Source organism: Meleagris gallopavo, unplaced genomic scaffold (genome assembly GCF_000146605.3).
Source record: "Meleagris gallopavo isolate NT-WF06-2002-E0010 breed Aviagen turkey brand Nicholas breeding stock unplaced genomic scaffold, Turkey_5.1 ChrUn_random_7180001844587, whole genome shotgun sequence".
Lineage (NCBI taxonomy): Eukaryota > Metazoa > Chordata > Aves > Galliformes > Phasianidae > Meleagris > Meleagris gallopavo.
The window spans coordinates 1-12,910 of NW_011112971.1; the positions used below are offsets into that span (position 1 = coordinate 1).

General features: G+C 44.7%; 1 protein-coding gene across 1 annotated transcript in view; it reads right to left on the bottom strand.

The window, feature by feature from the left end:
• Positions 1-3,287: 3,287 nt before the first annotated feature.
• LOC104915692 (sia-alpha-2,3-Gal-beta-1,4-GlcNAc-R:alpha 2,8-sialyltransferase-like) overlaps positions 3,288-12,910 on the bottom strand; it is a 10,184-nt gene continuing 561 nt past the window's right edge. Inside the window, exons 2-4 of the mRNA XM_019610964.2 lie at positions 12,430-12,571; positions 9,397-9,954; positions 3,288-6,379 (exon numbers count right to left, since the gene is read on the bottom strand). Of these exons, the coding sequence (XP_019466509.1) occupies positions 6,097-6,379; positions 9,397-9,954; positions 12,430-12,571 (983 nt within the window). The 3' untranslated portion in view covers positions 3,288-6,096. The remainder of the gene's footprint in view (positions 6,380-9,396; positions 9,955-12,429; positions 12,572-12,910) is intronic.

Consider the following 12,910-nt stretch of genomic DNA (forward strand, 5'->3'; position numbering starts at 1 on the left):
CTGCTGGTCTATCTTGTACCTTTTTTGTTTTTTGAGTTATAATAGGACCGCGTTCCAGGGGATCCGCCCTAAGCGGAACTTCTAGGTCTTACTTGGATCTCCTGCTTTCCTGTTGAACCAGGTCCGCTACTTCAGAGGTATGACTATCATCTATTGAAATACTACAGACCTGACCTAGAGACTGTAAAATTGGTTTTTTTCCCTGTCAGTACTTCAATTCCTTGCTCCAATTTGTCAATCCGAGCTTTTAGTAGCTGATTTTCATTTTCTAAGTTACCTGATCTTGGCTTGGCTTGGTTTAAAGCATTCAACAGTGGCCATGCCACTGTGGATGCAGCTAATTGCCTTTCTTTCGTAGTTAAGACATCTTTGTCCAGTCCCTTAAAGTATTCTGTTAAGCGTACTAGGGAAATATTCCCCAAAGTACGGAGGGAACCCCATTTCTCAATTATAGTTGCCAGTTGATAATAAGGAGATCCCAGAAACCCTGGGATCAGCCCAGGATTCATTTTATCAAGGGGAATGGTGTTCTTCACCTTGACCCATTTATAGAAACTCCATAAGAAAGACGTAATGTAAAGTAGTTTTGGTCTGCCTGGCTTGCTAATTATATAATCAATGGATATACAGATGGGGGGGTGTGTGGGTGGGCGTCTCTCCAGAAGCTCAGCTAATATAATTTACATTGCAACAATGAGAGAAAGCCACTCATCCTGTCCTGAGCTCACAATATGAACTCCAATGGAGCAGATCTCCAGAGAAATTCTTCCCCACTGCCAGTCAGCTCTTAAATGGGGTCTAGGAGAGGTGGAGCCAGGCTCCACCCCTTCCTGCAGCACAGGTGATTTGCCTTCACCTGTGCTCCCAGGGCTGACTCATTGCTCGCCTCAGGTGATCAATCAGAGTTTCAGGCCGTGATTCAGCAGCCCCTTCCTCAGTCTGTGGGGACGAGATATGCCCTGACCTCTGTCGACACAGTAAGTGGGCTAATGTAGGCCTATCCAGTACCAAAAGCAAGCCAGGCACATACCATCAAGGCACTCGCTAAACTGATGTCTGCCTAAGGGACACCTCAAGTCATCAAGAGCGATCAAGGGACTCATTTTACTGGTGCAACAATACAGCGCTGGGCAGAAGAAAATAGCATCGAGTAGCGATTCCACCTGCCATATAATCCAACAGGAGCAGGCTTCATTGAACATTATAACCATCCAGGGGTGGACAAAAAGACTCTATGAAACCTTGCGAGACCTGAATGAAAGACCCCGAGACAGCAGACCCACTGCCCTGAAAATGTTATAGATGACGTGGGCCACCCTGCTTAGGATCCAAATTACGGGCACTGATCATCATGTAAGACCCCTGATTGGTAATGAAAATAATCTTCTACTCCCTGCCCCTGAGAATTTAGATCCAGGCACCCATAGAATAAAATGGCCTTGGAAGGTGCAGGTAGGACCCAAGTGGTGTGGCCTACTTGCACCTTGGGGGAGATTGTTGGAGGTGGGAGGCTCAGTAGTCCCTCCAGTAATAGGTACATTACCTACTGATATTGTGGTCAACGCTCCAATCTTCATTGCTAAAGGGACTCCCATCACGTCTCTATGGCAGATCAGGACCCCCCCCTTTGGTTCCTGATATTATTATGCAGGCGGCCAGGACGTGCCCCTGTACAAGCAGAAGTGTTGACCCAGGATAGAAATACGGCCTGTATCTTGCCCTGGAGGGCAGACCTTCCCCTCTTTGTACCCCAGAAACATCTGTATTACTCTCTGTGAGTTTTTGAGCTTTCAGGATCACCGGAAGGAACAAAATGCCATCAAAGCGTTCCAGTGTTACTGTCAGATCATGTGAAACACACGCTGATGGTTTACATGGGACTGTTGGAGCATAGGACGGACCTGCACCTCACAACCGCATGCCTCCAGTAACATGATCGAGCACTGGCCCATAAAAGAATATGAACATTCACTGGTCGTCACTCGTCTTGAATTGTACCAACATGCGTCACAATGGAAATTGTGTAAGCATCGTGAAGTATCAGATCTCTGTATAGAGGGAGCTTACCCTTTAGTCAATTCAATCATTGGTTCACGCTGTGAAGGGGTGGAGTGTATGGGAGCTGCTGAATCAGGGCCTGAACCTCTGATTGATCACCTGAGGCGTGCAATGAGTCAGCCCTGGGAGCACAGGTGAAGGCAAATCACCTGTGCTGTCTGAAGGGGTGGAGCCTTGCTCCACCTCTCCTAGACCCCATTTAAGAGCTGACTGCTACAAGGGGAGGATTTTTTTTGGCTATTACTCTTCTTGGAGTTTTCTTAGTGAGTTTGATATGATGTTAAGTTTTCCATCCATTCTTCTTTAGTGTGATAACTTGTTTAGTCTCCTTTTCTTGTATATTTCTTAATTATAACATTTGTCTATTCATTGAGTATACACTCAGAAAACAAACACTGAGCATTGGGCCCAGGGGACTGGGGAGGAACCCAAGCTTGTCCCAAGGCTTTCCATCCCTGGGCTCTTCCTGCAGCCTCATCCAGCATGCACAGAGCAGTTGGGGCTAGTGCGGAGCTAGGGCTGTGTTTTCCTAGCACTGAGCGTTCATGGCACACTGCCATACAGTTTGAGCATATTTTCAGTTCCAGTGTACTCTGTGCAATATGGAATGCTTCTTGATTAAAATGATAATCTGCTGCGTACAGCATAGAAAGATCTTCCAGTTCAGGCCACTAATTACTATTGACGGCAGGCAATTAAGAAAATACTAAAGGAAAAATCAGACGGTTAAGTTTTACAGAATTTCAATGCACAATAAAACATTTTCTTTGAAGTCAGTGCATTCAGTATTGTGTTTTGGCACGAGTCAATGTTGCAGGCACATTCACACCAAACAATAACATTGCTGAAAGATTCAAAATGAATTATCACATTTTTCTCCACAAGCAGTGGTCAGGATGTGGATATGGCACCCCATTACAAGAAGAACCAGGCTCTGTAACTCACAAATGTGATGACATATTTACATGCACCACACACTGTGCAGGCTACATCCACTCTTCTGGTACAAAGCAGGCCCCATCCTGGTTACTCTGAGGCCAACAGAGACTTCAGGGGATCAGGACCAAGCAGTAGTTCTGCTTGTGACACGTTTCACAACATGTATAGCCTTGCATGCCCTTCACCTGAGACTGTACCCTGGCCCTTTGTCAACATCAGCCATTTAAAAATAAATAATGCTTTCAGTATGGCCATTAAATAATTAACCCTTTATTACAGTTATGGCCATATTTTTAGTATTAATCTTTTTATTCAAAACAACTCCATCAGGCATTGTACTGTATAGCCATTAGAATAGACATTCATTTACAGAAGACCTGCTTTCTGAATGTTTTGTTTTTGCAACCTCCGTTCACAGTTAGCTATATTTCACAAATACTTGCCTTTTGGTGTACTCCACAATTCAAACTGGTAGCCAAAATGTATTTTTTTTCAGTGTATCCTACTACCATTCACTGAAAAGATGCAAGCAACTAAAACGTAAAACAAGGATGTAAAGAGAAGGAAAGATAACACACCTATTCAATATACACCTCTTCTTTCCATTCCCTACTTGATGGCTCTGTCTCAGCACTGTCACCACCCTATCCTCACCTCCATTGTGGGCCATTCCCATGTTCCTGCAGTGTCATCACCTCGTGGCTGCCACTGGGAGCCCTTTCCCTAGAGCTTCTCCTGACGTTGTAAGCTGAAAGGTTTTGTACTTGCAAGAATTGATCATGTTGCATTGTGTGCTTTCAGTTAGCTATATTTTTTTGTCTAGACATTCAGAAATAATAGTGAATATTTTCCCTGAACCATCAGGAATTCATTTAGATAGACAATGAAGGGAAGGTTGAGGATCAAGCAAAGGGGCAGGAAGAGTCTAGCTAACATGCTAATGAATGCAGAGAGGATTTGCTGTCCTGGACACAAAGGCTGCAACTGGCAGATCCAGGAGCAGGGAGTCAGGTTTGCCGGGCAGAAGCATGCTTGCTATTTTAACCAGAACACCATTTTCTGCCCTGAAAAGGTGCTTGTTTCTTATTCCCTTTTTTTTTGTCTGTACCTTTGGGTCATCGCCTCACTGAGACACAAGCCAACCCCCCCACCTCCTTCTGGACACAGGTGCTGGCACCTCACCTCCATCAACACAACCTGGATGGCACCTTGAGGCTGAGGGACACCAGGTAAAGCCAGTGGCCTCAGGCACTATGCTGAGACCCTAAAATGGAGGCTTAGCCAGCATGTATCTCCAGTACAGCTCAATGACAAATTGCACTGGAAATAGCTAATCACTATACGTCATTAACAACTGGTGCAGAACCCTTCCTTCCCTGTGCAATTTCTGTTTATCTGCTTTTGGGTGTGTTCTGGCACCCAGAGAACAGTGTCTGGCAGAGATGGGTGCTCCCTGTCCTGCTGCTGCTACAACACAAATAATAAATGGCAATATTAGTAATAAATCACACAGCACCACACAGCATAGAACTAGTGTTGCTTCACAGCGATGTCTCCTTAAAGATGCTTGCTACAAGTCATGCTCTGTTGTATGAGCAGTGACGAGTGCAGGCAGTGAGGCAAGTTAGCAGTGCCCAAGGGCTGATATGATTGTGCCTTCGGAAAGGAACTTTGCAGCCATCAGCCTCCTGCACGAGCATGTCTGAAGTTGTGGGCGCCAGGCTGGTGGTGCCAGAGAGCATCTGAGCCCCTTCGCAGCTCCAAATGCCCATTGCTAAAGTAAAAGCCAGAAAATGCTGCATAATTAAAATAGGGAAGAACAGGGTGTTTTCAAAATGGCTTTAAAAATCTCAATATTCATAGCCAGTGCAGAGGGGTGAAGTTTCCTCCCTGCTGGAATATGCCCAATTTAGTTGTGTGCCAGATGCAGTCACTTTTCCCCCAAAGTGTGGGTGCTGTGCACTAAAATGTGCACTTTTAAGGTATGATTTTAAATTGCCTTTTGCATCTTATTCCAGCGTATAATCAGTTCTCAGCATCATACAGACTAATATTAAAATGTTAAAATACTTTGATGCATACTTGTTTTAATAAGAAAAACAGTTGCTTTACAGACTCCTTTATCCTGAGGCATCATGGCCAAGATTTTCAAATACAAGCAACCCTAAGATTTATCTTTTTTGCAACCAGTCTGACCATCAAAGGTACTTAGAAAGCTGCATCTTCCCAAATATCTGTTCTTGACTGCAACATGAGACCACTAATTCAGTTGTCTGACTGGGGACTTAGCAATGTGAAAGAGGACTCTGGGAATCACATCTCCTACTCTCTGTATTCCCACTGTGCTCGCTTCCCTCTCAAGGCCATTTCTCAGAAATTGGGCTGCCCCAACCTCACTCCATCTCCCCCCTGATCTGGTGCCAGTGGGGCTGTTGGGGGGGATGCTTTCCTGTGCAGTTAACTGGGCTGGGAATCCTATCCCCCCCATTCTCCACATTCATTGGGGCACACAGAGGGATGAGGAAGCCAGGTACAAGTCATATTTTGACCTCAATATTGTTCTTAAAAAAGTAAAATTCAGTAAATACAAAAATATGCAAGCAGCGGAAGTGGGGTTCCACACTGAGGAACTTGAAAGTGACAATTAACTGGGGTTTTGGGGTGGCTTTTTCAATTGGCCAAGGCAAGTCTATGTATGCTGAACTACTCACAGCAACATGTGAGAAAAACATAATTCTAGTTCTAATCTGAAAGGAACAAACAAATTAAAATGTTTAGAGGCATTTAGTGGAATGCTGAAATATGAAAAGATTTTAAAACAGATTTAATAGCATATGTATAAAAGCAAAATATTTCACCTTTGCTGTGCTGCTGCATGAATAGCATCCACAGAATTTGATAAATGCTTCTGCATTGCTAAATATGCTTAAACCCTTTGAAGAATGGTGACAAGGGTGATTAAAAACATCTTTATATTATGGAAAATATATTAGGGTGAGTATATATATATATATTTCTTTTAGAATTATATCTGAAGAACATTTAACTCAGATTTGGGCGCATTTTAGATCATCATTTGGGACTTCAAGATTTAGGTTCTTAGGCACAATGCAACAAGGTCAGTTTGGCCAGTCCTTCACCATGCATCCTATAGAGGAGCTGGAACTCTGCAGGCAGCTGGTGGGACTCCTGCCACTTGGTCGTAAACTTGGTTCCTTTCTTGTCATAGTAGTGATATGGGAGGTCCTCCCTTGTGTTGGGGTCAAACCCAAAGGGCCAGAATCCATACAAGTGAATTTCTTCACAAATGGCAGAAGCAAGGGTATACATGAGAATACCTGTGCTCAGCCGCTTTGGTGACAAGTGTTTGTTTTTCCAGTATCTGTGATAAAAACAAAGGCATGTTAGTATAGGATACAAGTAATACCATGGGGTTGTTGTAAGAAAAAAAAATATTACTGAATGGAGACCACCAAAAATGCTACTGCATGGAGACAATCAATGCTCACAGCTGATAACCTGAGTAAGGTAAGGCTGTTCAGGACATTTTGTAAAGAACAGGAATGCAGAAAAACCATTTTAGCACTCTCATCAAAATTCTCTTTTGAGGTCTCCCTAGAATCATAGAATCATTAAGGTTGGAAAAGACCTCCAAGATGATCCAGTCCAACCATCCACCTACCACCAATAATTCCCCAATAAACCACATTCCTAAGTACCACATCTACATGTTTCTTGAACACCTTCAGGGACGGGGACTCTACTACCTCCCTAGGCAACTTGTTCCAGTGTCTGACCACACTTTCAAAGAAGTTTTTCCTAATATCCAACCTGAACCTCCCCTGGTGCAACTTGAGGCCATTCCTTATAGTCCTATCACTAGTTATACATGAGAAGAGGCTGACCTCCACCTTGCCACAACCTCCTTTCAGGGAGTTGTAGAGAGAAATAAGGCCTCCCCTGAACCTCCTCTTATCCAGACTGAATAATCCCAGTTCTCTCAGCCACTCCTCATAACATTTGTGCTCCTTCACCTGGTTGTTGTTGTGGAGGACCCGGCACTTGGTCTTGTTGAACCGCATCCCATTGGCCTCAGTCCATCAATCCTGCCTGTCTAGATCCCTCTGCAGGGCCTTCCTACCCTCAGGCAGATTGACAATTCCTGCCAACTTGGTGTCAACTGCAAACTTACTGAGGGTGCACTCAATGTCCTCATCTGGGTCATCAATAAAGATATTGAACAGGACAGGCCCCAATACCAACCCCTGGGGAACACCACTTGTGACCGGTCACCACCTGGATTTAACTCCATTCACCAGCACTCTCTGGGCCCAGCCATCCAGCCAGTTCTTTACCCAGCAAAGAGTGTACCTGTCCAAGCCACGGGCTGCCAGCTTCTCCAGAATACTGTGGGAAACAGTGTCAAAGGCTTTGCTGAAGTCTAGGTAGACCACATCAGCCTTTTCCTCATCCACCAGGTGAGTCACTAGATCATAGAAGGAGGTCAGGTTGATCAAGCAGGATCTGCCTTTGACAAACCCATGCTGGCTGGGCCTTATTCTCTGGTTACCCCGTACATACTGTGTTATCCCACTCAAGGTGATCTGTTCAATAACCTTCCCTGGTACTGAGGTCAAGCTGACAGACCTGTAGTTCCCCAGCTCCTCCTTACAACCCTTCTTGTAGATGGGAGTCACATTGGCAAGCCTCTGGTCTTCTGGGACCTCTCCGATTGACCAGGAACACTGATGGTGAAAAGTGGCTTGGCAATCACCTCTGCCAGCTCCCTCAGAACCTTCAGGTGGATCCCATCTGTCCCCACAAACTTGTAGCAGTCCAGGTGGAGTAGTAGATCTCTAACTGTTTCCACCTGAATTGTGGGGGGGTTTATTCTGCTCCCCCTCCCAGACTTCCAGGTTAGGAGGTAGAGTACCCCAAGGGTAATTGGTCTGACTTTTAAAGATAGATGTAAAGAAGGCATTGAGAACCTCATCCTTTTCCTTATCCTCAGTGATCATATTCCCTGCCACATCCAGTAAAGGATGGAGATTCTCCTTAGCCCTATTCTTATTGTTAATATATTTGTAAAAATGTTTTTTGTTCTCATTAACCCCAATGGCCAGGTTTAGCTCAAGCTAGGCTTTTGCCTTTCTAATTTTCTCTCTGCATATCCTAACAGCTTCCTTCTGCTCCCCCCAAGTTTCCTGTCCTTTCTTCCTCAGGAGGTAGACTCTTTTTCTCCTGGAGCCTCAGAAAGAGTTCCCTGTTCAGCCACACCGGTTTTCTTTCCTGTCAGCTCATCTTATGGCACACAGAGACAGCCTACTCCTGTTCCTTTAAGACTTCATTCTGGAGAAGTGTCCAGCCTTTGTGGACCCCTTTGCCCTTCAGGACCAAATCCCAAGGAACCCTCCCTACCAGTGTCCTGAACAGTTCAAATCTGCCCTCCAGAAGTCCAAGGTAGCAGTTTTGCTGGCCTCCCTCCTGACTTCACCAAGAATTGAGAACTCTACCATTTTGTGGTCACTCTGCCAAAGACAGCTCCCGACCACATCTCCCATCAGTTCTTCTCTGTTTGTGAACAGCAGGTCTAGTGGAGCACCTCCTTTTGGTAGGCTCTCTTATTAGCTGTATCAGGAAGGTATCTTCTACATGCTCTAGAAACTTCCTAGACTGCTTCTTCTGTGCTGTATTGTACTTCCAGCATATATCAGGGAAGTTGAAGTTCCCCATGAGAACAAGTGCTGGCAATTGTGCAATTTCTTCCAGTTCCTTGTAGAATGCCTTGTCCATCTCTTCATCCTATTTTGGCAGCAAGCTTCATTTTATCCCCTTCTCCCTCATACCTAAGTTTAAGGCCCTCTCAACAAGCCCTACCAGCTCCTGGGCTAGGATTCATTTCCCCTTTGAGACAGGTGGGACCCATCTGCAGCCATCAGTCCAGGTGTCAAGTAAACCACCCCTTCTGCATGTGTTTTTGGTTTTCCACCTGGAAAAGCAGATCTCCTTACTCCTGGTCACATGTGCATTTGCTAAAGATGTGAATGGCTATAGATTTGCCTAGATCACTCTGCAGATGTCTGCTGGCACCCTATTTGCTACCTGAGAGCAAGTTTCTTCCATAAATGGTACTTTTCTTATGTAGAATCTCATTCAACTCCTCTGCACTCCTCCTGCCTCTGCAAAAGCCATGGTGGGAGCAGTCCCATGACAGCACAGACCCTGGAATGCTTACTAAAGCAATGATGGAACTGTATTTGCTCTGTAAGCAGTGTCAGGTCCTGACTGGCTAGGCAATGCCTTTCAGATTAGGCATGACTAGGAAAATAAATATAATTGCATTTGTACAGGAGAGAAATACATATTTTGACAAGTTAAATGTCAGATAAAAATACACACCTGTTAACATGTTGCATTATATTTCCTGGCCATGCCAATTGGACCTTTAGTTGGCCTCGATGCTCAACAAAGAAGTCAACCAGTGTTCTTGTGACTGTTGCTGATGTGTGGAAGAAGAAAGCTGGAATCCAAATAATGGCTCCATCAAGCTTTTTTAAACTTAAAAAGAAGTTGTTGCGATCCTGAATGGTCAAAAGATTGTTGTAATACTTTTCCAGGATGCTGGGATTGAAGGTTGTGAGATTGATTTTCCTTCCAACATCTTTTTGGAATGCCTCAGTTGGAGCAAAATTGCAGCGAAAAACAAAATCAGATTTATCTATTTCTTGCCCACACTGACTTCCGGCCAAGATTCCACTGTTTCCAACCACGGCGCAAACATTGTAATGCTTATTCAGGATCGGTGACACATCTGGAAGCAGTGATCTGAAGTTATTGCTTATAGAAAAAACATACTTATGGCTGGAATAATCATAATGCATCAGCTGTCCAATCTGGACACTATTCTTGGTCAAAGAAAAATTTTTTATGACATCGACATACTGAAGGATTTCTTGCCTAAAATAAAATAGAAAAAAAAAAAAAAAGAAAACACTGAGTCACTGAGTTATATTTTCCTTTTGTCTGTGTTGGAGAGATTTATTTCCAACTATATTTATTTTTTTCTTTCTAGAATATTATAAAGCAATTTACTGAGCAATGCAGTGATGCAATGGCTTTAAAACTAATATAAACAGATAGGAATGGTGGAGCTCCTCATCCAGTACTCTGCTTGGTTTTACTGGGCTGTACTGACTGATGCCAGCTACAGATGCGTCTGTGGCTCTTGGAAAAGTGTCAGGATTAAAATATTGCATTCTCTGTTTAAATGCGAGGCATAGAACTAAGAGGACACATTTCCCACATCCACCTTCCTGAAGTGTAGTGTGAAACACATTTCTGTCTGTGCTGTGACACATGCCTGGTGAGTGGGTTTTCTGCTGCTCCTGCTCTCTGCACACATTTCACTCTCAGTACTGGACCATGGATTTATGGTAATGATGGATATTTTGTTTGCCATGAGATATCTGAAGCAAAACCAAGAAGTCCAGAATATTCCACTATATTGACAGTAATGCAGCTGATTTTTTAAATGTGCGTATTCCATATGTTCTCATTAGGAAGTTTTGAGTCACAAAACAAATGACAGTCACTGTCTCCCTTTATGTAAACATAATTCCTTAATGTCTTATTTGAGCAAACATGCCAACATTTTCACAAGCGTTATTAGGAATACTTAAAAACAAAAACAAACAAATGGGAAAAACAAAAAAAAACAAAAAAAAACCAGAAAAACCCACCAACCCTGCTCAGGAATTTTCCTATTGGGGCATAAAATTAGAAAATCAATACCACTTTATTTTCTCATGTTTATGGAAAACAACCTTTCTTCCAGCTTGCATCCTCCAATGTCTAAGCATTAATGGAGTCCTACTGGGTCCCCTAATTATGGGTTATGGATGACAGACAAATGCAAAGGCAGATCCTGAGGCATTAGCTCAAATCATCAGTGGGGTGACAGGGAGTTATTTGTTGGCCTCTTCTCTCATATAACTAGTGATAGGACTAGAGGGAATGGCCTCAAGTTGTGCCAGGAGAGATTCAGGCTGGATTTTAGGAAATGCTGCTTTTCCAAAAGAGTGGTCAGGTGCTGGAATGGGCTGCCCAGGGAGGTGGTGGAGTCACCAACCCTGGAGGTGTTCAAGGAATGTTTAGACTTTGTGTTGAGGGACATGGTTTAGTGAGAACTATTGGTGATAGGTGAACGGTTGGCCTGGATGATCTTGTAGGTCTTTTCCAACCTTGGTGATTCTATGATTCTATGATTTTTTACACAGAGAGTGGTGACACACTGGATCAGGTTACCCAGAGAGGTTGTGGATGCCCTGTCCCTGGAGGCATTCAAGGCAAGGCTGAATGTGGCTCTGGGCAGCCTGGTATAGTGGTTGGTGACCTTTCCCATGACAGGAGGGTTGAAACGAGATGATCTTTGAGGTCCTTTTCAACACAGGTTATACTATGCTTCTATGATTCTATGATTAAGGATAAAGCAATGATGCCAAGAATTAGGCCATGCCAAGAGGTGGATGCTGTCACACCAGCCTGGGAGATCTCAGGGAAAGGATGGAGCAAGCAGGGTGCCATCTCCTCTCAATGGCCCACAGCTGCTTATGGGCTCCTCAGATAGGACATGTGAGCAGAGTCACAATGTGGCCTCTAAAATGGCAGGCAGATAAAATCAGCATCCAAAATGGTAGTAGCCATATTAAACGGTTAAAAGATTTCCTTTTCTTTTACATCTTTATTGCTGTATACATACATACTGCAGTAAAGCCATTAAATAACAGAGGCTGGGAAGACATCACCATTTTCACATCACGGTGAAGAAAATAAAAGCCCATCTTGTTTCTCATTAAGCTTTGAGAAAGCTTAAGGAACCATGAAATTCTTTCTATTGCAACAGTGCAATGTGGCCATAAACCTGCAAACAGGAGGTGAAGTCAATGTGCAGTGAAGGCATCTCAGGAGGGTCTGTGCTTGGTGGCCCCCAATGAACTGCCCTCTGCCCACCTCACACCTAGAGTGGAGCTGGAAGCCCCACTACACTTGCTCAGAACTGCTGGGCATGTTTTGCCCTCCATGAGCATGTCTCTTCACGGCTGCTACAGTCTGATTTGTTTCGAGTTTTAAGCAACCAGCTATTGATCTTGAAGAAATGACAATGTCACTTGCACTCTGGGAAACTGGGTCATGTTCCATTTGGTATAAGGATGCGTATTGCACCTTGGTGTCATGCTCTGAATTAATAAATTCTTCCAAAATGAAAACATATAGGAAAATGCTCTGATTCAGCCTTTGTCTCTCACTGATGGCAGATTACTCAGAATTCAGAGTATTTAGCAGTCCCTGATTGTATTGCTTCAAATACTCAGGGGTAGGAGACAACCCTAGAGAAAATGAGAGGGGGACAAGCGGGATGAGCTGTGCACTTACTTCTGCTGTGTGAATGCTGTCCGATTGAACACCCACTTGGAGGGCTTCTCCTGCAACTCGTGTCCCAGCAAGTTCATAATGGGAACAAACGAGGGGTCCAGGAACTTCAGCGCGAACTGGGACCTGGAGATGTGCGCACAGACTCACACAGACACAGGAACACACAAACACGGACACACGGACACACACAGGCCGCATCCCGTCACCAGTCGAGTCCGACCGGCATCTGCACCACGGACAGCGCCGGCAGAGCCGCGCCGCTTCCCGAGGGCCGGGCTGGACTGAGCCGTGCCGGGCTGAGCCGAGCTGAGTCTTGCAGAACTGTATTAAGTCATGCCGGGCCGTGCCAGGCCGTACCGAGCCGTGTTGTGCCGTGATCACGTTGCAGCACCTCCGAGGCACTGAGATTCCCACTCCCGGCCCGGGTGTCCTCCGGTCCCGGGGGCCGCCCGCTTACCGCAGGCCCAGGGCTGGGCGCAGC